The 27,590-nt window shown below is 43.5% G+C and overlaps 2 protein-coding genes across 6 annotated transcripts; one reads left to right on the top strand and one right to left on the bottom strand.

The window, feature by feature from the left end:
* On the top strand, positions 1-17,523 carry rufy3 (RUN and FYVE domain containing 3). Of its 3 annotated transcripts, XM_086315516.1 has the most exons (19): positions 1-225; positions 313-609; positions 6,843-7,016; positions 7,234-7,351; positions 7,524-7,625; positions 8,893-9,016; positions 10,327-10,391; positions 10,767-10,832; positions 10,913-10,982; positions 11,102-11,191; positions 11,281-11,364; positions 11,662-11,829; positions 12,531-12,628; positions 13,571-13,690; positions 14,413-14,539; positions 14,623-14,693; positions 14,776-14,803; positions 14,921-14,995; positions 15,659-17,523. In XM_086315516.1, the coding sequence occupies exons 2-19, from the start codon at positions 357-359 to the stop codon at positions 15,800-15,802; spliced, it is 1,977 nt and encodes a 658-aa protein (XP_086171642.1). In that variant the 5' UTR covers positions 1-225; positions 313-356; the 3' UTR covers positions 15,803-17,523. The 3 variants fall into 3 exon arrangements, with proteins under 3 accessions (XP_086171642.1, XP_086171641.1, XP_086171643.1); XM_086315515.1 differs by having other exon boundaries at positions 1-609; XM_086315517.1 differs by lacking the exons at positions 1-225; positions 313-609 and adding an exon at positions 3,921-4,569.
* grsf1 (G-rich RNA sequence binding factor 1) lies at positions 17,439-26,728 on the bottom strand. 3 transcript variants are annotated; one of them, XM_086315519.1, is made up of 11 exons: positions 26,633-26,728; positions 26,269-26,516; positions 25,070-25,214; positions 24,817-24,972; positions 24,531-24,665; positions 23,970-24,108; positions 23,744-23,853; positions 19,099-19,223; positions 18,890-19,025; positions 18,087-18,138; positions 17,441-17,709 (listed from the first exon to the last, which is right to left on the bottom strand). In XM_086315519.1, exons 2-11 carry the CDS (start codon positions 26,467-26,469, stop codon positions 17,706-17,708), a joined length of 1,203 nt encoding a protein of 400 aa, XP_086171645.1. In that variant the 5' UTR covers positions 26,470-26,516; positions 26,633-26,728; the 3' UTR covers positions 17,441-17,705. The 3 variants fall into 3 exon arrangements, with proteins under 3 accessions (XP_086171646.1, XP_086171645.1, XP_086171644.1); XM_086315518.1 differs by lacking the exon at positions 26,633-26,728 and having other exon boundaries at positions 17,442-17,709; positions 26,269-26,626; XM_086315520.1 differs by lacking the exon at positions 26,633-26,728 and having other exon boundaries at positions 17,439-18,138; positions 26,269-26,626.
* Positions 26,729-27,590: the final 862 nt, after the last annotated feature.

The raw sequence follows: 27,590 nt of genomic DNA, 5'->3' as shown, positions 1-27,590 counted from the left end.
AAACATAGGAGGACGTTCCCAGTCGTGCTTCTGCTGCTGGTGTCAAATCTTGCTTCGTGTATGGGCTCTGTGTATGTAAAAGACAGCTGACACAGCGCCTAAACTCTCGCGAAATTGGCAACAAATCTGACCAAAATGCTGAGGCTTGGCTATTTCCGGGTCATGGAGAGGCCGTGGTGGACAGGACGAAAGGCGGAGTGATTACTAGAGAGGCTTTGCTGGCAAGTGAGTCACTATCCAGCTGTTGCTAATCACCTCAGTGCATGTCTGCAGAAGCTAACCGCAGCTAACTAGCTTGGTACTGCCCGACAGCCCCCCTTCCCCGGTCACATGAGACGAATTTGACCGAAGAGAGGATGGCGGAGCGGGATATGCCGCCGGGAGATCTTCCTCTGCGGTCTTCTCCAGAAAGTTCCGACAAACAAAACTCCTCCGATGAAAACGGACACACTGACAGCCCGGACGAAACTCTCTCCCCGACCTCAGTGATTTACTTCAAGGAGGCTTTAAACTCGTCCAACCTGCGCTTCGCAAAGGCTGGATCGCTGCCGCCCGCTCCGCTTCGACAGTATGACTTCCAGATTGAACGAATCGAATCGAGGCGACGAAGTAAGTGCTGACCAACTTCAAAAAGTACACCTTTCCCTGACAGCTAACACTAGCTTCCTAATACACTGAGAATACCAACTGTAACGCTGCAGTTTGTGCTGCTAGCATTGTTGGCTAACTTTCCAGCGTCCGTAAACAAACACCTTGCTGACACATGAACTCAGTAAAGTACCAGGAGTTATCGGAGCTAAAGCTGGGGAGAGGATAAGCTACATCACATGATTGTTGATTCTCAGCCTCAGATTTCTGTCTGCAAAGTAAAAGCCGCTGTGTGTTCTTCTGTGTTGTTTCTCGGCTAATGTGTCAACATGTGTCATGTGTTTTGACAGGCTTGGTTGACTCACCTTGCTGCTGGTTATTATTGTTGTTGTTGTATAGATTTATCATTTATCTGATTTGGAGCTGCAGAAAGTGACCTCCTGGCTCCTTTCCTAACCACTTGAAAAAAAAAAGTAGAATTCCTAAGGAGTTTTTAAGGAAAATAAGATCGCTCAGAGAATCCAGCTGCCCTTACACCAGGCTGTTTAATACTGTGACAGTGAGTGTTGTTTACATGGGTCTGCTGTGTTGAAACTATGCCTCAAAGATGTACTGCAGATGGCTCATCTTTGATACCTCCTCTAGTGTCTTTGTGTCGTCTTTCATGCAATTAATACAGAAGAAAACTATCACTTCCTTCCCAATGTCCGAATTAAATAATAAAAAGGATGAAAACTTTCCAAATCCTTCCATCCAACTTCTGATACTTATCTGGGTCTGGGTCACGGGTGCAGTAGCCTTCTTTCTCCCCAGCAACCTCCTTTAGCTGTTCTGGGGGGCATTGAGACATCCCCAAGCTAAATGAGAGACATAATCTCTCCATTATCCCCCTTGGTCGCCTCTCAGTGGGACGTGCCCCGAATACCTCAACTTTGAACCTTTTCTGAATGACCAAGCTCCTAACCCCCTCTCTAAGGGAGAGCTAAGGCACCTTTTCAATCGCTATCTAAAGCTGGTGGTTATAGGTCAGGGGGGGATGTAGCTCTACCAGTAAATTCACAGCTACGCTTTCACGTTCATATCCACAACACTGGTGATGTTGCATCAGTCCATCTTTCAACGTCCTGCTTTGTTCCACCCTCACTCATTAACAAGACGATCGAGATATTTGAGCTCCTCCGCTGGAAGGTACATCCCATCCCCAACCCGGAGTGGGTATTCCACTCTTTGGTTCTCTGTACTGTTAATATTTATTAACAAACATGATGAGCATCACTTAAGGCTCATGTTGATGATTTAATTTTGTGTGCTGTGGTGAGCTTCTGGGTGGTGTTGTGTACTTTCCTTTCATAAAGGGATTGTCCAGTGTGTCCTCTGTTAAAAGAGGTAATAAAGGAAGCATTCAGACACCTTTCTTTAGTATTTACAGGAACTCTTAAAAGGAGTGGATGTATGTCTTATAGCTCTTATTCTGGCTGCAGATACTTTAGGGTCACTTAATTCAGTTAGAAACCTTCCTGAGGTATTGAGTCTTTGACTGATCCTGTCGTTGGTCGTGACAGAGTTAACCTGTTGTTAAAATACCTGTTTGCTTTCACATCTTCATTCTCTATCAGCACACAGGTCTCTGTGGCATTTAAGATATATAGATCCTTTTTACTTTTAGTTTCCAAAGCTCTTGCAGAGAGACCTTAAATAAATGTAGGCAATAGGTCAGTAATGTCTGTCCATAACGTTACAGTATAAAACTTGAGTAACATCCTATTCTTAATTCATAGGCTTTAATACTATGTTGGCCCACCCTTTGCAGCTATGAAAGCTGGAACTCTTCTAAGGTTTTCCACAAGGTTTAGGAGTGTTTATGGGGATTTTTGATGGTGGTCTCACAGTCTCCCCTCTAATTCATCCCAAAGGTGTCCTATCAGGTTGAGGTCAGGACTCAGTGCAGGCCAGTCAAGTTCTTCTACACCAAACTCTCTCATTCATGTCTTTGTGGACCTTGCATTGTGCAGTGGTGTGCATTCACGTTGGAACAGGAAAGGGCGTTCCCCAAACTGTTCCCAAAATGCTGAGAGCATGAAGTTTTCCTAAATGTCTCGGTATGCTGAAGCGCTAAGAGTTCCTTTGGGCCAAGTCCAGCTTCTGAAAAACAGCCCCCGGCATAATCATAGAAACACCTCTAAACTTTACACTTGGCCCATTACAGTCAGACAAGTACCACTTTCCTGGCAAACCCAGACTCATCCATCGCAATGCCAGACGGAGAAGTGTGATTCACCACTCCAGAGAAAATGTGCCCAATCCACTAGAGTCTAGTAGTATCCTTTATACCACCGCATCTTACATCACTCGGTGATATAAGGCTTGGATGCAGCTGCTCAGGGATGTAAACACATTCCACGAAGCTCTGTGTGCACTGCTCTTGATCTAATCTGAAGGAACGTGAAGTTTGAGGTCCTACCGATTAACTCTGGAGAAAGTTGGCGACCTCTGTGCACTATGTGCCTTAGCATCTTTAAGCTGCCCCCAAAATGCCAATGCAACATGGTAGAGAGGTTCAGTTTGGTTACGCTGTAGTCACCTGTGATCAGATGGCTGTCAATCGAAGTAGAAAGCGTATAAAATAATCGTCCCCATAAAGTTGTTACAATATGGAAACTAAGCTGTTTACTGTACATGCTATAAACATGTTTGTTTCTGCTGTAAAACTGAAGGTTTTAACACATCTGTGAGGATTGACTCACTTTTCTAGCCTCATGTGAACATTAAAGCAACTGCAGTTTTTGACTGTATTATACTGAACACATGGTGTTACTTTCTAAGAGAAAACAGAGGTTCGTTTCAGACAAACAAAGCAATCGATTAAAAAAAAAAAAAAAAGTGAAAACTTTCTCAATTAAATTTGTCACATGTTTATTTTTGTTGTCCTCTGATGGCACGGAGTGTCATCCTCTAAAGATGATCTGATTGTCAATATCCAGCTCGATGTTTAAGGTGTTAGGCCCAGGGAAGCTGTACCAGAATGGGTGGGGGATTTAAAAAAATAGATGGCCCCCGCTTACATCTGGGACCTTTGGCCTTATTGCCCTTCATGCTCACTGCTGCTGCTGTTTTTCTGCTGCAGCCAGCTGACAGGCCTGTGTTCGAGACTGGGAGGAGGGCGGATGTTGTTGATGCTTCAGAGAGACACAGGCCCTCTGCTGCATCATTAGCCTTGGTTGGTTACTCCGGGGACCCCCCTCCCCCCCTTATTTTAGCTTCTTTTTTTTTACGCATGCACCATCTGCTCACGTGACAATGTGTTGCTGTACCCAGCGCTGCCGTCAGCCATCTTGGTCAACACCCACCCAGTGCATTCACTGCGGTGCGCAGGCAGTCCAATCACAGAGAACCGGTGCTAAGCTGACCGGAGGAGGGCTGTGATTTTTCAGCACGGTGCTCTCTGTTGCATTTTAAATCCCCAGTCGGCACAAAAGGCGATAACAAGAGGCTGAAGAGGAGGAGGCGGTGGAGGAGTAGAAGGCACAGACAGCAGCCTGTTTCACTCAGTTGTAGCAAGGAGGAGAGGAGGATGCATGCATAAAGAGGAGGAGCACCCTTTCTAACACCTGCTGAAGGCTGCTGTGGGCCTTTCCCGTCTTGTCCTTTTTGTTTCTTCCTCTGATTCTCTTTTCATCTTTCATCCTCTTGTTTTTCTGGCCTTCTCTGGCTGTTGGAACGCAAAGCTCCTGCATCTTTTGTACCTCCCCCCTCCCTTTTCCCCTTCGGTGGTGTTGGTTTTGCCTCGCACAAGCTGAGTCATCATGTCTGATCTGACGCCTCAGAGCGAAACCCCGACTCCCACCACAGACAAGATCACCCAGGCTGCCAGGGAGACCATTTATCTGTGCAACTTTCGCGTCTCTGTCGATGGCGAGTGGCTGTGCCTCCGCGAGCTCAACGACATCTCGCTCACGCCAGACCCCGAGCCGGTCCATGAAGGTAACGTGACAGATTAGCTCAGCGTTTGAGGAAGTGTTTGTGAGCACATTACGTTATGTGTTAGGGCGTGGTGGTGTGCATCGCGGACACCAGAAGCAACATATTTCACCTGGTGAACGGTGTGAGCTGTGTCACGACGGGTTTGATTTCATCGAGGGTTACGCAGCAGGATGACGCCACTTATAAATAAGCCAGGGGCGGACAACAAAGCAGCCAGGTCCTGCTGGGAGGCTTCAAGTACTTGGTAGCTGTTGCTCCTTACAGAAGATCCCAGTTGCACAGAACAAACATGTTTGTGTGCTGATGATTTTCATTTAGTTTCTCCCACTGACAAAGCGGAGTGCAGCCAATTATAGATTTGGCAGCAAACACAAGCCTGACTGTAAACAGATATCTATAACTGTGTGCTCTGTTTTTATTGTTTTTAAAACTGCCACACCTACTCTCAGCACGAGCAGGCCAGCTGGCAGGCACTCGTAGGCAGTTCAGTTGGCAAATGAAGCGCTGCAGCTTTCAGCCTACACCGCTGAAGAGTCCACTTTAATGACATTACAGAAGCCCATTAACAGACAACAGAAACATCTGCTTTAGGCTTTAGTTCTCTCTCCTCTTCACTCACTTTGCATAGGTTTCTGAGGTTCTTGTTATTGATAACGACAACATGCACAATTTTGTTGCTTAAATCTATCATAGCACTGGTAGTGTCAAACCTTTTTATGGGAGACGTGGCAGTATTTATTTTAATGTTCATACAGTTTATCCACATGGCTTAATTTAACAAGCTGGGTAATCATTTCCATCCTGTTGAACATTTTCTCAATCAGACTGATTCAGATCCACAGGGACAGATACAGGACATCTTATATTTTAAACATATGCACATAATATTTTTATTGTATAATAACTGTTCATGATATGTTTATTATTATTATTGTTAGTAGTATTATAGTTACTATAGACTGTATAAAAAGATGGATGTAGCCAGCGTGACGTCACATATTGGTTGGCGAGATCCTGCCATGTGATTCCACCACCGCTCTTGGTGGTTTTAAAAACTGGAGGTAACAAGTGAGGGCTGGGTCTGAAGCTGAGGGACACTGCACACTTATCAGCCACACAATAGAGCATGCTCTGCTTTATCCACCTTTTTAAGTCTTAATTGTAACATTAAAACAAATGAGCTTCATGTTGTATTTACTAAGACCTGAAACTTGTGATATATCCCATAAGGTTGTTAGAGAAAGAAAGATAAAGGAAGGTTGTTTTCCTACAGACACGTACAGAGTCAAAGACCTTATTACAGCCGCTGGTATCGCCCCCTGCTGGCTGCATTAGGAAGAATGCAGCTTTAAGGAGCTAAAGCGTCGGCGTCACTTTTCAGAGGTGGAAGCTTATGGATCTGTAGTTTCCACTGAAAGCGTTATAAAAGTTCTTCTTCTTCTTCCTCTTCTTCCTCTTCTTCTTCTTAACAATAAATGACAAAGCTTGGCTCTTTGTCATTTATCGTTGGAAGGAAAACACCAGATAGAGATGGTGGAGAAAATGGTTTTAATCAAGCAGACCAGTACCCACTATAAAATACCCAGATAAGTCAGGCCATCCTCCTGAACCAGCTCAGTATTTCTCAGTGTCTCGTTGTTTAGTTGCCTAAATTTTTTTTCCCCAGTTTTCTACAATTTTCTATTTTACTTTCAGCATTAACATTATAATACAAATTTATACAGTTTTAATACCAGCATGCTGAGGATCTCTGCTAATTTGTTTACATTTTGCGTTAGAGAGAATAAGATGAACATGCTGCACTGCAAATGTAAACTTTAAATGTGTAACTGTATTAATAATGTAAACAAATCTGCAGGGCAGCATAGAGCACCTCCACTAAAAACCTCTCTGTGTTAAATGCTGACATAAATAATAGATCAGGCGTGCAGAACGAGTGGACTGTATTAAACTTTCACATTCTCTTAACTGAGACTATTTCTCTTGCAGACACATTTTATAGTTTTATATTAAAACTGTATATAATCTTCAGATTTACAAGGTTTTTCACAGTAAGTCCTGGAGTTTGTCTTCTTTTAGCTATTTGTAATGATGGAGTCTTTGTTGTCTTGCTGTGTATTCTTTATTTCACCTTCCTGGAAACTGACTTTTTTAACATTTCTGTTTAAGAAATACAGAGCTGACTTTCAAACGAGTTTAGTTCCTGATTTATTTGTGCTGTTAAATTCTGAAGGTGAGAATTATAAGTCTGTTTCCTTTTCTCCGTCTTTTAGATCCCAAGGATCCCATCGCAATCGAGAGGCTTAACTTGATGAACATGGCCAAACTGAGCATCAAGGGCCTGATCGAGTCTGCGCTCAACCTGGGACGCACGCTTGACTCTGACTATGCACCTCTGCAGCAGTTCTTTGTCGTGATGGAGCACTGTCTGAAACACGGGCTGAAAAGTAAAAACTGCATTCGTGTTGTCTTTTATAACTCCTTACAGTTTTTGACAGTGAGATGTGAGAGATTAAAATGTACAGCTGACATAGCTGTAAGGAATATTTAGTCTTAAACTCCTGCTTTAGTTTCCTTTTAACTGTATTGAGGCCAGTGTGTTTTTGCTCTTTCTGTATGCACGCTCTCAGTCTGTCCGTCTCATCGTTGTCTGTCAATCTTCAGCTAAGAAGACCTTCCTGGGGCAGAACAAGTCCTTCTGGGGACCATTGGAGTTGGTTGAGAAGCTGACGCCTGAGGCAGGAGAGATCACTGCCAGCGTAAAAGACCTGCCCGGGCTCAAGTGAGTTTGTTCAAAGTTTCCTACAAAAAAAGGCTCTTCTGCTTGGATTTTAATTATGTCATCTGAGCTTTAAACAATGCCAGAACGTGGCTGGAGCTTCTTTGCTAGCTGCCTTAATCTTGTAAAGGCTGTTAGTGTGTGCAAATCTCACTCTTCCCATGTTTGATACCAGAACTCCTCTAGGAAGAGGACGCGCCTGGTTACGACTGGCCTTGATGCAGAAGAAGCTCTCAGACTATATGAAGACCATCATCAACAGAAAGGACCTGCTCAGGTGTGTTTGGATCGTAATATTCACAGAAGCGAAGACTTTATGTGAACAGATGAATGTGGTGTCTCTTGTTGACCACTGCAGTCACAACATCTATCAGTTGGCAGTACAGTCATTAATTATAACAAATGATTATGATTTATCAGGTAATTGCATTAAACTTCTCCAGAAGGCAAAAACACCACAAATATGAAGGAAAGGTTCAGTTCACTGACTTTACTTAGCAGATGAGGAGGCGAGCAGGCAGCTTGCAGCACAATCTTCATTCACCTGTATGTTTAAGCTGCCACACTCCTGATAATGCACAACTTTAACCTTTAATAACGAAGCAAACCTGGTTGCTTAGAGCAGTTATCACCTCGATCAAAGCTGGCTGTGGTCAAACTCGGTCACGGACAGACAGGTGTTGAGGCCCAGACAGCAGCTTGTATTACTGGCTGTGCTGTTTTATGTAAACGCTACTACATAAATCTACATGTAGATTCTGTCTTCTTAGTTTCCCTCCAATGTCACCATTATAATCCCGTGTTCAGTTTACCGCCTGGTCAGCTGGCTCAGGAGGATGAGAGTCCGGCTCCAAAGCGGTGGGTCAGGAGTTTGCGGTGCACTTGCTGCTCATCTTATATCAGCCAGTGGAGCAGTCAGATAGTTCACCTGACCCTGAAATAATAGCAGCTGGTCAAAGTCTTTTTTAAGAAGGATGCTTCAGTGCTTCCTTCATATGATCTCCTATCCAGAGGATGCAGTGAAGCATCCTTTATGAAAGGAGACAATGTTGTCCCACAGTTCATACCACACTCTGTCTGCATGACATGGATCATGTAAATCCTCATTTTAGTGCATTCATTATTTTTATGCCATTTGTTAAAGGTTTTGAATTTTCAACAACAAGCTTTTGAACCTGCAGGTTCAACTTTGAACTTTACACTGTGGTAAAAAAATCTTATCAAGTCTTATCAAGGTGTTTTATCTTGATGAGCTCCCTAAATCCAGATTGCGAGCTGTTTTAATCAAAGTGTGTTTAAGGTGTGTAATCAGTCAGTTTGTATTAGTAATGCCTGTTCTTGGACTTTGGCATCAGCTGGGTCTGGTTCCATCCCTCAGCCCCTGACCCCACCATGTAGCCTGTCTCAAGTGGCCATCTGAGGATCTGCAGTTTTTGTTTTGGTTTGGGGTTTTTTGTTTGTTTGTTTTTGGCTCCGGTAGTATTATATACAAACCTAAAACCCTTCCGCCTGACGTTGTAGCCCTTTCTGTCTCTTCTCTGTAGTGAATTTTACGAGCCAAACGCGTTGATGATGGAGGAGGAAGGCGCCGTCATCGCCGGGCTTCTGGTTGGATTAAATGTCATCGATGCCAATCTGTGTATGAAGGGAGAGGACTTGGACTCGCAGGTTAGTCTGCTTTCACCTTCACCTCTAACTCCACTTAGAGCAGCTCAAACTAAATGAGAAGTAAGGCAGAGGAAAAGTCATCACACTCCCTGGTGTGGCATCGTTTTCTCTCAGCCCATGTAGAACAAGCGCGTCAAATTCAGTTTCACTGATCGCATCAAAGGCCAGACATGGACTTTATGACATGTGTAAAATAGCTTGTTATTTTCTGCAATAACGCCAACAACCTGACATGATACAAGTTCATGTTAAAGGGAAATAATCCATCATTTTATTTGTAAATGTCTAAAGTGGCCTCTTTCAATGATTGAAGCATGTGGTGTGTACTGGCTAGAAAGAGTAAACGAATAAATGTTTGGGAGATCTGTTTATGTTTTCATTTTTCTGAAAGACAAAAAATGTTTCATGCATTAGAATATCATTTTAAAATCACCAAATACCTGTGTGGTATCGGTCTTAAAAATCTGGTCTGTGTCGGCCGGGTTTGGTCCAGATTTGGCAGATGTGGTGCAGACAGTGTCTACACTGTGGTGTGGTTATTTAGAATTATTGAATGAAGTTTGTTTGGCATTCAACTTTTGGCCAGATGGCATTTATATATCTGTATATTTGAACTCTCACTAATGAGTTGTTGTTTCGTTTTTTTCCTACAGTCAGTACTTTCCCTTAAAAATGCCAACAAAAGCCTTTCGTTAAACCAGGCGTGGGGAACTCCAGGTCTCCTGCAGGTTTTAGATCTCACCCTGGGTCAACACACCTGAATCAAATGATTAGTTCCTTACCAGACCTCTGGAGAACTTCAAGACATGTTGAGGAGGTCATTTAGCCATTTGAATCATCTGTGATGGATCAAGGACACAGCTAAAACCTGCAGGACACCGGCCCTCGAGGCCTGGAGTTCCCCACCCTGAGTTAAACCATCTGTTCAGATCATTTAAATATGAAGTACAGCGATGTTTCCTTTACACAGCAGCAGCACAACTGAATTAAGAGCAATGTAAAGGGGCGCAGCGATTTGGGCTCTGAGGCCTGTGTCCCCGCTCTGCTTCATAAACATTAAAATGTTGAGCAGTGCAGCTTCAGGTTGTTCTTGTTTCAGCAGCTCACAGCTTGTCAGTCAGGATGTTCAGCTCTCAGGTTGGGAGTCCAGAGTGACTGTGAGGAATGTTGCAGCTCTTTGTTCATATCCGCCTGAGCTTGGAGACTAAAATATTTCAGCCTGCAGACTCTACACACATACTTTGAATTGTTTTACATACGAGGATGGCTCCTGTCATTTGTTTTTTGCCTTTTTCTTAAAACATCTGCAGGTTGGGGTGATCGATTTCTCCATGTACCTAAAAGACGGTGGACACAGCAGCAAGAGCGTGGAGGGGTGAGTCCTGGCTCCTCTAGTCCCATCAGCAGTAGCTGTGGGCCTGTAATCGGAGCGTGTGTTTTGTTTTTGCTTCACTCCTACCTCTGTCGACTGACAGCCATTTGTCTTGAACTTAATTGACAGAAAGTGTTCTTTTATTTGGACGGCTGGATTGAGCCCCAGCCTTCGGACCATATTTTTCCAATGTGTGGCCTTTAAACTTGAATATTGAAAAAGATTTCCGTTCCATGCCTGAAACACATTTTAGCCTCAACAGTTTAAAAATACTGCACTGGAATGAGATTTTCTGTCAGATTTCTATTGTTTTGTTTGTGTTGCTGTGTGTTTGTGTGCCTGACGGCTAACTGCACGTTTCTCTTTGTGCGTTTTCAGGGACGGTCAGATCACAGCGATTCTCGATCAGAAGAACTACGTGGAGGAGCTGAACAGACATTTAAGGTTTGTCGGGGTGGTGCGCTCACTTTGCTCTCCTCACCTTGTCGAGCTCGGTGACTCACCTGCTTTCTGCCTGTTTACAGCGCGTCGGTAAATAACCTGCAGGCCAAAGTGGACGCTCTGGAAAAGTCCAACACGAAGCTGACAGAAGAGGCGAGTCTCACAGTGATCATCTTCAAAAACTGTCTTTAAATGTCAGCCTTACATGTTTTTAGCCTGGCTGCAGGGACTTCCTGTTTACCAAGCTGCTTTGTTGATTTCTGTCCTTGCAGCTCGCAGTGGCGAATAACAGGATCATCACTTTACAAGAAGACGTGGAGAGAGTAAAGGAGGAGAGCTCGTATCAGCTGGAGTCCAGAAAGGTGAACACTGCTTATCTGCCAGTTTATGCAGCAGCTGACTCGAGCATTTGGAAATTTGTAGTAAAAGCAAGCGTTCCTTTTTTCTTCAGGCATTAAGAAGTGATTCAGCAGCAGACGGACAAGCGCTGGGGGAAACACGCAAGCAGCTCAAAGAGGAAACTTTGCTTCGACTGGTGCGTTTCAGCTGTTTGACAGTCTTTGTGTAGCTTTAAGTCGTTGAAGCGTTGATACCAGCGAGAGATTATACATGTAGCCGTGTCATCTGCTGACAAAGTTTGTAGTTAATAGTAACAAATGTGCTTGGCCTGTTTAGTGTTTTCATTTTTAGCTGCCATTTACACAGAAATACAACAAAGCTTATGTGGAGAAAGACAGTCAGCCCAGTCCAAATTCAGTCCATTTAGCTTAGAGTTTAATTATGACATTCCTGCTTATATTTTTCTAACTGACAAAGTCTGACTTGTGTGCAGGATGTGGAGAAGGAGCTGGAGGTGCAGATCGGGATGAAGCAGGAGATGGAGCTGTCCATGAAGATGCTGGAGAAAGACGTCTGTGAGAAGCAGGACGCTCTGGTGGAGCTCAGACAGCAGCTGGAAGACCTTCGTGCCATCAACCAACAGCTAATGCACAAGTCACAGGTGAGGCGGTGCTTCTCATGTCTGATTATGAGGACACTGCTTTTAAAAGGCTCACATCCACTTTTGTCTCTCAGGGCTTCACTCGTAGATTTCAGCTTTTCCCAGAAACTTGTAGGTGTTTAATTTCACTATTAGCTCTCTGTGAAATGATAAAGCATCACTTCCTGTCTAGAATAACTTGCAGTCAGCAGTAGATACTGACTGACAGTAAGAACTTGGCTTTTTTTTTTTTCAGTTAAGGCAGAAAAGAGGAGGCCACTTCAATGAGAAAGTTCAAAGGTCTGCTTAACTGTAAGAAGACTGAAACTGTTCCACAAAGCAAGAATAAAATGGACGATAGCAATTAGTTTACTGGAACACATTGAAAATATTAGGCGGAAAAAGTTTTCAACCTGGCCTCAGATTAAAAGGTGCACAGGTGATCTTCACTTTTGCTCTGAGTTTAGTCTCTTAATTTGGATTTCTTGCCGTCTGATCAACTAGGGATGGTCGCATTTATCAGATATTTCATCCGTCCACCTGTCCTTCCTTTTTCGGACCCCTATCCTGGTCTTCACAGCCGCCTAATCCCAATCCTCCACCTGCTGTTCTAGGGATGACGAGCAGGTGGAGGATTAGATCCCCAAAAATATCTTTTCACACAAATCCGAGTGTATATGGAGGAAAGACATCAGTTGACTAGTTTGGATCATCTTCTGCAGAGTGCCGATGCCAGCTCGAAACAGAAGAGTGAGATCATCGTTCGCATGGAGGAGAAAATGAACCAAATGTCAGGGACCATAAAACAGCTGGAGACCAGGTGAGGCTAGTTTATTATTACAGCACGATATGTATTTGGTGCTTCCAGATGACATTTCTTATGTTCATGGATCCATTTTCTCTCTCTTCACTTTCTTTTTCTTTAATTTTTTCCATCATTTGTTCGTCTGTTGTTTTGAAAAAAATCAGTGACAAACATTTGGCGAAGCAGGCCCGGAGCCTGAACTCTGCAGCGGGGAAGCTGCTGCAGCTGCAGCAGTAGCTGCCTGCTTTCACGAGTCTGAAAACAAACATACAACCCTGCCTAATATAGAAATAACCAAACTAGGATGTTATCTTTTCTGTACGATGCTCCTTTGTTGTTACAAAATAAAAACCATCTTCTTACAACCTCCTGCAGCGGCGCTCCAGCATCAGCTTTTAGTGTGGACTGAATGGATCCTTTAGCAGCCCCTTAATCCTCGTGTTTTCTGCCAGATGTGTTCGCCACATCAGATTTCTACTTCAGATTTCCGTTTCTAAAAACTGCCCCGGTAATGCTTTAGTCAGACATAAGATGAGTAGAGGTGCCTGATGGACTGATGTGCCAATAAACCCATGCTGAATACTTGACAGTTGCTGTAATGTGATTCGTCCTCAAACCTGAGGCTGTCAGATATTCTCAACTGACAGAGAGAAGTGGCGTGTGGCGCCAGATATCAGAGGGGTTTGTTGAAGTCGAACGTCCAGCGCAGAAGAAGGAAGGGGCAAAATTAATGAATAATTTAAAATTGTATGTGAACATAAGTTTGGTGTCAACTGTAGTAATCATTAGGCGAATAAAACGCTAAACAAACAGAGTCTGCTTCATGGTCTTTGGTCACAGTGTCCCAGGTTGCTCTTACATTTTAGTTTGAGTTGATCTCTCTTCCCAGCCACGTTTCCCTTCATCACATTTTTATTTTTCCATGAGTTTATGTTAACCCGCTCACCCCAAACCCAGATGCAAGCAGGCGGAGAAGGAGAGGGACCTGGCTTTAGAGGCGAACCGGCTCTTCAAGCAGGACTTTGGAGACAAAATCGAGAGTCTGCAGGTGGAGGTGGAGCAGCTGAGGAAGCAAAGGTAAAGTCTGGCGCCTCACTACTCCTGCTCCATCTGAAACACTGAGATGACCAAAACAAAGAGGAAGAGGACAAATCGCTTCCTTATTACTAAAACAGATTCTGAAGTACGATTTCACTACCTCATCTACACGAGGCGTTTTGTAGAAGCTGTGAGCCGTGGCAGTTGGCAAATCCACATTTTGAATTTATGCTGAAAATGAACATTTTTTCTTAATGTGGCCCTAATACTCCTTTCTATTTTATCACTCTTTCTTTGTTAAAACAGTCAGACTCTCACTCTGTGGTCTCAGTGCTCTCATTGAGATCTTTTAGAAGTTCATCACAGACTTGTGCGAGCGCATTTGTAACCATAGAAACGTACAAATACTAACGATATGTAGCCCATCAAACCACATCGATACAGAGAGTGGTTTCTAGAAAGTTTTGAGTAGCGACGTTTCACACAGATTTCAGTTACACAGGATGTATAACATGCAGGTTCTACCTGACGAAGGGACAAACACAGGTCAGAGGCCTGGCAGGAAACTGCTGGATGCACAGCTGTTAATCAAAGCTGCCATCAGAAGAATCTTATTTCTACTGTAACATTGGGCTTTCCTACCTCTTGGAGGTTCCCCTTTACCATAAACGTTGTTCCTTTTTCTGCTCCAGATATGTTTATTAATTACTGTCGTCACTGAACTATACGTTTCTATTCTTTGGCTTATTTTGCTGTTTCAGGTCTAATCTGGAGCGTGAGCTGAGAAAAGGTCGCGATCGAAAGAGCGAGCATCACCTCAGTGCCTCCTCGGTACCTCAGTCCAGCACTCCGCGGACCGACAGGAGACAACCAGGGGATGTACCAACAGTACGTGGATTCTCACATTAACGATATGTCCGACGAACAGCTGTCAGCTGTGGTTTGGTGGCTTATGACTGTGTTCTTAACAGCAACTCCCAGAATCCCCGTCAGTGAAGGAGAAAGACCAGTTCCAGAGTGGCCTGGAGGACAATACCAGCCTGTAGGTATCTCAGAGTTTCAAAAAATAGTGAAATTTATGGAAAAATAATTCACTTTTTCATGTCCCGTCTTTAACTTTGAAGGTCCCTGTCGCACCACGAGGATGAGCAGGTGAGATTTGACTTTTTAATAAGTGGATGCTGAAGCAGTCAGCATGTACTGATGGCAGTGTGTCTTTGCACTGTTCAGAGACTCATGCATTTATTTCTTTTTGTTGTTCTTCCTCAGGAGTCGTTCTTGGAGATCAGCGAGCCTTCCATGTGTACGATGTGTGAGCAGGCCGACTCCCTCCTCAAGACAAAGGTACAAATTACTGAGGATCATTTTGAACTTGAGTTATCAAGAATATTTTTCTGTTTGGCATTGAAAGTTTACAGCTTCTTTAAATAGTTGACTCCTGTTTTTCTTGGGTTGAACTTCCTAAAGCTGTTACGGCTGTTCCAAAACTTATTTTCTGTATCAAAAAAAATATCAAACATATGCAAATAGTCTGGTTCAAATCCTGATTGTGGGGGATCCATTCCCATCTCATCCGTTTCCAGGCTGAGCACAGGTGGTGGAACTCCTCTTGTCCCCACACTTTTTAAGGACTGCCCACATCAAAGATCAGCATGATCATCTCAAAGGGCAAAGTGATTATTAAGACTCACAGATAGTCAGCATTTTGGATCAGTGGTCAGTAAACTGCCCCGATCTCAAACCAATCAATGATTTATGGTCAGGCTTTAGAAGGCTGAAGCGGAGTCTTTGATTGGCCGGTTCTGGCCCTCAGGGTGGGTGCTGAATGGGGAGCTAACGTGGACTGCACCAAAGCCCAATATGAGATGAATATGATCTGTGAGTCATGCAAAGCTACTCTCATAGAACCAAAAAGTAAAAATAAGGCGCTGTAAATGAGCAGAATGGAGGAGAACTCGTGTCCCCAGCTGTGGTTTCCTTTAATGGAGTTTTTCTTCTTCTCTGCAGAAACAGTGTAAGAACTGCAGCGGCGTTTTCTGTGAGAGCTGCGTGTCCAAAGAGCTGCCTTTACCTTCCTCCATTCTCCCAGAGACGGTCTGCACCGCCTGCTACTCGCTGTTACTCCAACAATACGCTTCATCACCAACATGAACCCACAATCATCACACACAGCAGAGACGCGCGAGTGTAACAATGGCACCTAAAAACCAAAAAATCCCAACTTCCTGAGACATCCTAAGAATCACGGGGTCTGTGAGCTATTTAAATCAGTCGTGTGTGTGTGTGTGTGTGTGTGTGTGTGTGTGTGTGTGTGTGTGTGTGTGTGTGTGTGTGTGTGTGTGTGTGTGTGTGTGTGTGTGTGTGTGTGTGTGTGTGTGTGTGTGTGTGTGTGTGTGTGTGTGTGTGTGTGTGTGTGTGTGTTTCCTTAAAATAAAAACAGCTGACGCCATTTATCTTCCTTTTCTGGTTCGTGTTGGTGATTTAGGCTTCTGTCGGCACTTTTAAGCTAAACTTGCTCTCCCTCACATGGCTGGATTTAAACAAATAAATAAAAGAATCATCTCATTTATGGACACTAAGTGATGAAAAGTTTAACTGACATTTTTATCCCCAGTGTTAACAGATAAAAAAGGAAAAACTGGAATTCAAGGCTCGGTGTTTCGATTCAGAGATCAGGATACGGAGTTACTCGTACCTTTATGCACTTTTGTGATTAAACTGGCGTCACATTCAGGGAAAATCCTGACAAACTCGGTCAACAAAATGACCAAATGCTGTCATGTTGTGTGTCATTACTTCCTTAAAGACGGTTTTAAATAAAAAATAAAAATTCATGCAATATATATAAAAAAAAAAGTTAGTGTTTATTTCCAGAGTGGAGCGGATTCTGGGAATTATAAACTGGAATGAAAAATCAGATCACCAAAAATCCACAACGATGTTGTGAGACTTAGAAGCAGTTATGATTATTCCCTGCTTTCAGAGATAAAAGATGAAAACGCTGGTATCTATTGTCTCTATTTGCTTAAATATGACTGTTAGAGTATTAGCATAAATAACCAAATCCACCATAAGAGGTCAACATGCCAATTTGAGTTTACAGTGTTGTGTGCTGGAAACTTGGACATTGATTCAAAGTCATTCACAATAAAAATCAGTATCACCATTAAATTCTTCATCTAAGAAACTCAGCTTCATAGAAGCTGAGTTTGTCTCTTGTCTTAATATTGGTAAAGCTTTAAAAATTGGAGACCAATTTAAAGCCGTTCATGGAGACTCAACCTCAACAAGTCGGTGAAAACAGCAAGATCAGAGTTTTGATCGAAGGTTTGCACATTTCAGTCCCGGTGCTCTGTTCAGGAACAGCTGCTCCCGTCAGCGCGGGGAGCTTTAGATGCAGTGTTTCATTTTTGCAACGTTGTGTTAGTCGGCACTCGTTTCCCTTCTTTATGCTAAGCTCAGCTAGTTTCATGTAATGAGAAATAATAAATGTATTTTGCAAATGATCACCTGATTCTTAAGGTCACAAAGCTGCTTTTTCTTTCCTGCTGTTGTGTATTAGAAGTGTCATTAACAAAAAGGCTTAAAATCAGTCATGTAGCATGAAGTCACATCTGAGTCTGGTGTGTTTTAAACTGTAGCAGGTGAATCATACATTTTTAGACCGAAGGCTTTTTGCTCTGGATAAACTGAATGTGTTTCAGCACTTTTGATGCACGGCTCTGCCTGGCTGAGGTAAAGTGAAGACAGGTTTATAACTTATGTTCTGTTGATTTAAAAACTAAATCTTTATTTTTTTTGTGGCTGATGATGATTAACAGGTGAAGTGGAACAGCTTCTTGGCTTACAATAAACATGAGCATTTACAAGTGTTCGCCTCTTTCTTTCATTTTAAAGTGGAGATGCAAACCTCCAGAATAAAATCAAAAAAGCATTACAGGAATATTACATTTGATTAAATAAAGACCGACTGCTTTGTCTTTGACACCAGGAATGTTTATTCGATGTCCACGTGAGGCTGGAAAATAAATATGGGAATCCTGTGTGTCAACGTTCACCTGCAGAAGAGGGAAAAACAAAACGCGCTCAGTCAAGGCAGCTTAAGTTTTTCTCTGGGTTACACTCAGTAATACGTGTTTAACCTCTTTATATTTTCTAATATTAGTTTTACATGTAAAATCAGTCGATCCGTCCATGAATAAGAAACAAGAAGAGGGAAGGATCGTTGTACAGACCTCAGAGCAGTTTGTCTACGACACATTTGCATCCTTTCCTCTCCAAGACTTTGAGACCAAATATTTTCTCAGAAAAAGGAAACGGCACTCTGTTGGACTCTAGTAATTATTGGTTTACACAAATAGGGCCACTCCACTGTTTTATGCATAACTTGGTCTCTTTTAAAAGTAAATTAACTGATGGTAGATGTGTTTCCTACCTGCCGTCACCGTCTGCAACAGAGTTGAGAAATAACTCGATGTATCGCTCGCCTGAAAGAGAAGAACCAAACAAAGTCAATATGCCACCGATCAGTAAGCAGCAAAGACACGCTTTAGACATTTAGGCCAATATTATTTGGATCACAGAAAAATATATAAAGAGCAGAGAAGACTCAAATTATTCTTGTTTTTCTGATTTACGACGTTATCACAGACATTCAGGAGAGAGAAAAGGGGGGCATGGGGTGTACTAGACCACATTAATTTCAATACTTTCGTAACATTTTTCATATTGAAAGAGAAATAATATCAAATACTGTGTTAATTAATTATTGTAATATTTAAACATGTAAAAATAAAAGCTTTTTTTCACAATTCCATAAAAATGCACGAGGGCCATTAAGCTCGCTGACCTGAGGGTTGTTGGTTTGGACGCTGAATTATTATTAATATAACATCTGTTTTCAGCAGCACAAAAACTTGCCTCCTATTAACGTCAGAAGGTTTTCCAAGAAGACTGAGTAAAGATAACGTTTTTATGCCTTAGTTTAGATTGCATCTATATCTTATTTCATTCAAGTTTGACATTTGACTCGAGATCATTTCCAGAGTTTTGCATTTAAAAATGTTTTAAATGTAATTTTAATACGAGGCGTACGATCAAAGAGTTTATTTCGGGGTTTTGACAGATGTTGTATGCAGTTAAACTTTAAAACATTCAAGTTTCTAAAATGGAAATCAATGAGAAGTTCATTCTGAACTCATCTTTTGAAAATGTATTGTGGCTCACCAACGGGCTCACCTATGTTCATCCTGTCTTTGGACATGGCGGCCACGGCGTCTCTGTGGCAGTGGAAGTAAACGTCAGCCTCTCCGCTCGGCCTGCCGTCGGGACCGCATTCGATCAGGATCTTACACACGGCCAGAGGACAGAAGAACTGCGAGAGAGAAACACCGACACGTGAAATCACCAAACTCAGCTTCATTGTCTCAACACGTGAACAGCTTTACCTTCACTATGTCTTCCCCAGAAGCCTGGAAAGGAAGTCCCCTCACGTGGATGTAGTGTAGCGGTACGGTGGAGCTCTGAAGGTGAAGTGACGGAGGAGGCGAAGCAGGTGATCTGTTTTCAGGGGCTAAAACAGGACCCATTACACTGCTGTCTGTTAACCAGGCTCATGTATCATTTGGGCTTGAACTTCCATAAATGGCTGAAATATCATCAAATATTCACTGGAGCTATTAAAGCTTGAAATGTATGTCAGAACATTCACATTACACATGCTGGGAAAGGAATGTGACAGTGACACTGAAATACATTTAATCTATACCCCCCTCCCCCGATGAGTCTTTATCAAGGTAGCAGAATTAACACGCCAGAGGGACGGGCCACTACCAGCACCTGTTGCACCGTATTGAACCCATAGAGGGCGCCAACTGTGTTGTATATGTCAGGTCATTTAAATGCTTTCTACCCTATAAAGCAGCGGTCTCCAGCATTTTTTGCGCCACAGACCGGTTTATGCCCGAAAATATTTTCACGGACCGGCCTTTAAGGTGTCGCGGATAAATACAACAAAATAAAACTAGTACCGGTACCGAAAAAAAAGATTTATTCATAACACACGTGAACAGACCCAGGAAAACCGAGTTAACGATAAAAACGATAACAAAATAACGCTGAAAACCGATAAAAACCCTGAAAACCATACATTTCACACCTGAGCCTCTACTCTCGCGGCCCGGTACCGGTCCGAGGCCCGGGGGTTGGGGACCGCTGCTGTAAAGAACAAGAAAGTCTTTTTTAAAATATGGCTTCTAACATTGAATTGGCACGTGTAAGAGTTGTCCACATGAAGAGTTTTAACCCCTCTCTGTGTTACCTGTTCGTTACATCCTAAACTTGTCTTATCACATCTTAAGTGTAATTTATTTTCCCATAAATGTATCCGTCTACCGAATGCCGACTGATCGACAAGTAGGCTGGGATTGGGAAAGGAGCTAGAGCAGAGTTCACTGGGAAACACTGGTCAAACTAACACGTGTACACAGGCAGACGCATTTCCAGAACCATAAAACACGCTTTATTCCCACCAGAGATTTGAGGAGAGGATGTGAGGCGAGAGGGTGTTTGGCTAAATGAGACACCGAAGCCTTATGTGCGCATGCGCCAACCAGCGTGCAGCCTGTTACAGTCGCTCCTGCTTTTCTCTTAGTTTAGCTCTTTTTTCTTACGTATTCTTTTTTTTTCTGACTTGTATTTTCCTCCGTTTTCTATCTCTTACTCAATCATGTGGATTGAGAGAGTTTTTGTTCTTCTGGTGGCCGTGGAACTGTTACTTTTATCATGGAACGGGACCGCGGCACATCTCCTACACGCACGGACTGTTTACTCCAGAGATCAGCTGATCGCCCTGATGCCGGCCGGCTCGCTGGCCAGGCCCGCAGAAGTACCAGCTGAAATTTGGAGGAAAACACATCGGGGATGCAGAGGTCAAGGACAGAAGAGAAGAAAAAAGGTGACGGTGAGACAGCGGAGGCTCGAAGCGAGGAGGAGGTTTAAACCGTGTCTGCCGTCTATCGTGATGGGAAATGTGCGATCGTTGGCAAGTAAAATCGACGAGCTCTCAGCACTGGTACGGAGTCAGAGGGAATACCGAGAGTGTAGCCTGATGTGTTTCACCGAATCATGGCTGCACCAGGTCATTCCCGATGAGAATGCTTCCGTGGAAGGCTTCCACACTGTTCGGGCAGACAGGGACAGCATCGCTAGCGGTAAGCGTAAAGGAGGTGGGCTTGCTGTTTTAGTTAACAACCGGTGGTGTAACCCTGCCAACATAACAATCAAAGAAAGGATTTGTTGCCCGGACACTGAACTGTGTGCTGTTGGACTCAGGCCGTATTATTTACCCAGGGAATTCTCTCACGTCATCTTGGTGGCTGTTTATGTTCCCCCCTCTGCTAACCCCACAGCTGCATGTGACACTATCCACTCTGCCATAGCTCGGCTACAGACTCAGCACCCGAGTGCCTTTATTGTGATCTCGGGTGACTTCAACCATGTATCACTGGACAATACACTACCAACATTCAAACAATATGTGGACTGTCCCACCAGGGGAGAGAAAACTTTAGACTTACTGTATGCTAACGTCAAGGATGCATACAGCTCCTCCTCCCTCCCCCCACTTGGTAGGTCAGATCATAACCTGATTCACCTCACCCCCCGCTATGTGCCAATTGTGAGGAGGGAACCTGTGACCACCAGGACTGTTAGGAGGTGGTCAGAGGAGGCAATAGCGGAACTACAGGGCTGTTTCGAGGTGACCGACTGGGAAACACTCTGTGAGCCTCACGCCGAGGACATCAATGGGCTTACTGAGTGTATCACAGGCTACATAACTTTCTGCACCGACTCCATTGTTCCAGCTCAGACTGTTCATTGTTACCCAAATAACAAGCCGTGGGTGACTAAGGACATCAAAGCCCTCCTCAACAACAAGAAGAGGGCTTTCAGAGGGGGCAACAAAGAGGAGGTGAGGAAGGTCCAGGTGTTACTAAAGGACAAGATCAGAGAGGCTAAGGACAATTACAGGAGGAAGCTGGAGTGGAAACTCCAGCAGAACAGCATGAGAGAGGTGTGGAGGGGCATGAAGACCATCACTGGATTCAGGCCAACCAACAGCAGGGGAGCTGAGGGAGGTGAGAATAGAGCCGACGAGTTGAATCTGTTTTTCAATAGATTCGACACCACAGTGTCTGCTCCCACCCCCACAACCTCACCTGCAGTCAGCCTGGAATCCAGAGCCACACCACTGTGCCAGCCTCTCTCTTCACATGTTGCCTCCTGTGAGATTCCTGACACCCCTCCCCCACCCATCACCTTCACTCAATACCAGGTTGAGATGCAAATGAGGAGACTTCACTCAGGCAAGTCTGCTGGACCAGACGGAGTGAGTCCCCTCGTCCTCAAGGCCTGTGCCCCCCAGCTGTGTGGAGTCTTTCATAAACTGTTTATGCTGAGTCTGAGTCTGCAGAGGGTCCCGGTGATGTGGAAGACATCATGCCTCGTCCCTGTACCAAAGACGCCTCGTCCCAGTGGCCCCCAGGATTACAGGCCCGTGGCACTGACCTCCCACATCATGAAGACCCTGGAAAGGCTCATCCTGGACCAGCTGCGACCCATAGTAAGACCACATCTGGATCCCCTTCAGTTCGCTTATCAGCCTCGTCTCGGAACAGAGGACGCCATCATCTACCTGCTCAATCGTGTCTACACCCATCTGGACCAGCCGGCGAGCACTGTGAGGGTCATGTTTTTTGACTTTTCCAGTGCTTTCAACACCATCAGGCCGACCCTCCTGGGTGATAAGTTAGCAGCGATGCAGGTGGATGCTTCTCTGGTGTCCTGGATTGTTGATTACCTGACAGGAAGACCACAATATGTACGTCTCCCACAGTGTGTGTCTGACAAGGTGATCAGCAACACAGGGGCACCACAGGGGACTGTCCTCTCCCCCTTCCTCTTCACCCTCTACACCACAGACTTCAGCCACTGCACAGAGACCTGCCATCTTCAGAAGTTTTCTGATGACTCTGCGGTGGTTGGATGCATCAGCAGGGATGATGAGACAGAGTACCGGGCTGTGGTCGACTCCTTTGTCACGTGGTGTGAGCAGAATCATCTGCAGCTCAACGTGGCAAAGACCAAGGAACTGATCGTGGACTTCAGGAAGACCAGGAAACACTTGACCCCTGTTTCAATCCAGGGGGTCAGTGTTGACATTGTGGAGGACTATAAATACCTTGGAGTACACATTGACAATAAACTGGACTGGGCTAAAAACACCACAGCACTTTACAGGAAGGGCCAGAGTCGTCTCTATTTTTTGAGGCGACTGAGGTCCTTCAACATCTGCCAGAAAATGCTGAGGATTTTCTATGAGTCTGTTGTGGCCAGTGCGATCCTCTATGCTGTTGCATGCTGGGGGAGCAGGCTGAGGGTCGCAGATGCCAACAGACTTAATAAACTGATCCGTAAGGCCAGCAATGTTGTGGGGATGGAGCTGGACTCCCTCAAGGTGGTGTCGGAGAGGCGGATGCTGTCCAAGATAAAGACAATGTTGGATAACACCTCCCACCCACTCCATGACATGTTGGTCAGTCACAGGAGCTCGTTCAGTGAGAGACTGAGATTACCGAAAAGCACCACTGAACGACACAGGAAATCTTTCCTGCCTGTGGCTCCCTGTACAACGCATCCACTTAACACACTGTTTGCTGCTACAACTACACATGTTTCTTTTCCAAATATTTATTTATAAGTGACTTATGTATGTATGTATGTATATATATGTATATATTGTACTATTCTTAGTTAGCGTATTGTCTGTCTTGTCTTAATGTTGGTTTAAAATGGAGCACTGTAACAAAAAATAATTTCCCCCAGGGATCAATAAAGTATTCTGATTCTGATTCTGATTCTGATTTGAGCCTCTTTTCAAAACAATGTTAAATATGATATTTTGCAGAGCCACATCACAAATGTTTTGTTGTAGCCACTCCTGCTGTGCTTCTTTTTATTTGTTTTATGTTTATATTCATATTTTAAGTGTAAGATTTGCACGTTTTTCCAATTCCAATTAAAATTCCTCACCACTCCTCCGGTCCACTGACTGAGGCCTGGACTGAGACGGAAATGGACTCGTTCTCTTCCTCCAGGTCGAGTGAATCTCATCTCTTCTGCTGGGAAACACCTCGATGTATCTGCAGATATTAGAAACAGCACAACAAGCAACAAACATGACAAAAAATAAAAGAGTGCACTTCTTGGTCACCAGAGAAACATCCAGGTGAATTCGAGAGTCAGTGAAGCTTCCCACCTGCTCCCTATGATCTCTCGGTCCCTCTGCAGCGCTTCATCAGCTGCTTCCTGAGACATGAACTGCACATAAGCCACTCCAGACTTTCTTCCCCTGGAGTCTGTGACCATGGTGATCCCGTTCGCCATTATCTCCAAACCTGTGAAACACAGCTTGTTAAGATAAAGTAGTTATAATTCTTTTCCCCTTGCATACTTTCACCTTTTCAAAAGGCTCAGTGCCAGTTTTCTAACTGAAAGCCGTGTGCTCAGCTGCTCATGTTGGGAGGTGAAACAAATGAATCCTACGAATGTGATTTACCAAGTTTACCAAATCATGCATGAATTTATTAAAAAATAAATAAATAAGCAGGACACTGCCAAGACTGTAAGTGATAACATTTTATTTAGCCACAGACGATGAGAATTTTACTTTAGTTTTCTTGTCTTCAGACTAATAAGAAACCAAAATCATTACCAAGCTCTACTTACATTCAATAGCTAACGTTTATTTGGGTTTTTTGCAACTAAATCTACTGAGTTTACACTGACAAGAGTCCCATACTGTAGCAACACAGTGTACCTGAAAAGAAGTGGACAATGTCATCCTCAGTGCAAGTGAAGGGGAGCCCTCTGAGCAGCACCACGCCATCAGCTCCTAGAGGCTGGGTGGCTTTCTTCAGGATGACTTCAGCGTCACCGTTTGTCACTTCATACACTGAGACAGGACAGGAGAATGTGTTCTTGTGAGTTAAGCAAACATGACTGCTTCTTATTTATTATAAATAAATGTCTGTTGTCAGGACCCTGAAACTGAGTTTTCCTTCAAACCATCAGTCTTTGTCAAGGACTTCCTGTTTGGAACAAACCTTCAACATATCGTGGGCCGAGGTACTGCCGGTGCTTCTCCAGTGCTTTGCTGACGTCCTCCTCGTGCTCCATCTCGATGAAGGCTCGTCCTGACGGCCTCCCCAGCCTGTCCAAAGTCAAGTGGATGCCTTTCACCCCATCACGTATCCTACACTCTGGTACATGGTAATTGCAAAAAATAATAATCTCATTTAATTTATTCATATACTGTGTAGTTACAAAGTAAAGGTGTGCCACTCCTCAGACTCCCACCTGAGAAGAACTGCAGAAGGTCCTGAGTGGTGCAGGACCATGGGAGACCTTTCACCTGCACGATGTAAACCTCCCTGGACTCTGGTTTTGATTCAGGATGATAGGCCGGCAGAGGTGGGTAGTCATCCTCATAGGTTCCTCCTGTCTGGAAGATGTAGAGTCAATTAAATCAATATATCAGTGTGAAATGATCATACATGCTCGTTTTATCCACTGATACAATTTTAACTGTATGTGATTTTATATTGTAAAGGACTTTGTCACTTCTGTATTTGCATCTTTCTGGTCACTGCTAGGTTAGGTCCTACCTGCACCAGGATCAACTGTATTATATGAAAGAGATGCTGCAGTGAAAAAAAATTAAAGGAACCTTTTTGAGAAAGAAACGGTGGTGAAAGAAACAGTGGTGGTAGACGTCATTTGGATGAGTGAAAAAACGTTTCTCCCAATGAAAACTCTACGTTAAGATGACCAGAATCAGTCTTTTGGAGTTCTGTACATACAGTTTTTATACCCCTTTTAGTGAAAGGGAAATGAAAGTTAATTTAGATAATGCTTCAGGATAGCTGCCCAAATAAGTGCCTGGATGTGTTTCAATGACAACGACATGCTGCTAGAAGGACCATGTAGTCATCAATTCAAGTTGATGCTGCTCTTCAGTAACACCTGTCAAATCCCACAATTATAGCAGCTTTATAGTGACTAGGAGTCGGAAAGCAGCCACGATAGCTCAGGTAGAATAATTGTATGTACTGTAGAAGGCAGGTGGTAAACCTCAGAACCAGCTCAGGTCAACTGACCATAGCCAGACCACAGAGACATAGCTCACATTAGAAATTACTTATTCTTTTTTTCTGACAGTCATTTCCTCCACTGCTCTCCTACGCCGGAACTAAGGAACCCCCACACTAGCCCCTGCCAGAGTGGGTTTGGTACAAGTGCTTTCCTTTACATGAACAGGGATATTTCTGTCCTGGAGTTTCGCATATAAGGGACACATTTCTAGATGAAAGTTCATAAAAAGCACGAATTTAAGTGTCTGATGCTCCCCAAACAAAACATACGCCCGTGGCGTTAATAAACTCTTCTAGAAGCATCTTCAGAGCAGTTTTAAAGTATCTTCTCGGTCTTTAACCGTCTCTAGTTGCCTCTGTGACCCAAACACATGCTAAACCACGCGGGGCTGCTCTGAGACTAACCTTAGTACAGAAGCGGCTCTGGCTGCTTCTAACTGCGGGCTGCAGCTCGCACAGTCTCTGGAAACAGGCTGTCCGGGCCGCCGAAGTCAAAGTTCGCTGCTGAGTGAAGCCGCACATGCGTGAAGCTGTCGGTACCGTTAGCTGTCTGACTGCGACACACCGCCGCAGTAAAAACCACAGAGATTTACCGCTGCAGGACATCGTAGCCGAACCAAGCCGGAAGTCAGGTCAATAACAGACAGTCTGTTCTGCAAAAGAAATGAGGCGCCCGAACGGTGTGAGACCGGGTTTCTCTTAATGTAGTCGGTTAGCTTAGCTAACTACCGGCTTAGCATCACGATAACCTGTAAATGAACACACTCACGTGGGTCGGTGACAGTCAAGGGCAGAGCTCGAGAACGTGAAACTGATAGTTAAGTTTCACATTCTCAATATCCGGTTTGGATTTTCGCAATAAAGGTCTATTTCAAGGGCAGGACGCTGCTCTTTCGTCATAATTCTATTGTATGGTTAAAAAAATCTTCAGCTTTGGTTTACTTTTTCTTAGTTTCAATATGGTATCTGACAGGAGAACCTTTTTTTAAGATAAGATAAGATAAGATAACTCTTTATTGTCATTGCACAGTCATACATAGTACAGTAGTACAATGAAATTGGAAAAACTGTCCTACGTCGGCACTACATATAACACAACACGACACGATATGACACATCACAACGTAACAAACAACACAACACAGTATATTAACTTAGTATAAAAAAGAAGAATAAGTGTATTTGTATTGCACACTGTTATTATTGCACATTAATTATTATTGCACCTTGTTATAAATATAAATATTATTGTTATTATTGTTATTGTTTAGAAATCACAATAGAAATTACGACATGAATGCAGCTTTTCAGAAAGCAGTTGACTTGGCCATGTGGACATCTCAAGTCTTTATTTTATTATTTGTGTTAGTGGATTTTATAAGTTTAATAATCTGGCTAATAACTGTTACAACTGTTGTTGTGTTTTTATTATTTTTTTCAAAATGTATTTTTTTTAAATTAAATGTTATTCATATAGCACTAATGCACAACGAAATCACCTTAAAGCACTTCATGCTTTACGTTAATGACGTTAAAAATAATAGAGAGAAACAACCATAAACCCCCCCTATTAGCAATACTTGGTGAAGGTGGGGAGGATAAGCACACTTTTATCAGGAAGAAAACTCTGGCAGAACCAGGTTTTGGTCAGTTGTGATGCAGCAGTAAAAATTTTAAAATATTAAAATAATATTTGTCATCATTCATGACTGAATTATAGAAAAACA

Source organism: Aulonocara sp. 'chitande type north' Nkhata Bay, linkage group LG12 (genome assembly GCF_057382095.1).
Source record: "Aulonocara sp. 'chitande type north' Nkhata Bay isolate Kocher_YH1m ecotype deep benthic linkage group LG12, A_spYH_male_GT1.1, whole genome shotgun sequence".
In the NCBI taxonomy this organism is placed as follows: domain Eukaryota; kingdom Metazoa; phylum Chordata; class Actinopteri; order Cichliformes; family Cichlidae; genus Aulonocara; species Aulonocara sp. 'chitande type north' Nkhata Bay.
Note: the sequence above shows the minus strand (reverse complement) of the source record. Positions and strands in the feature narration are given on the sequence as shown.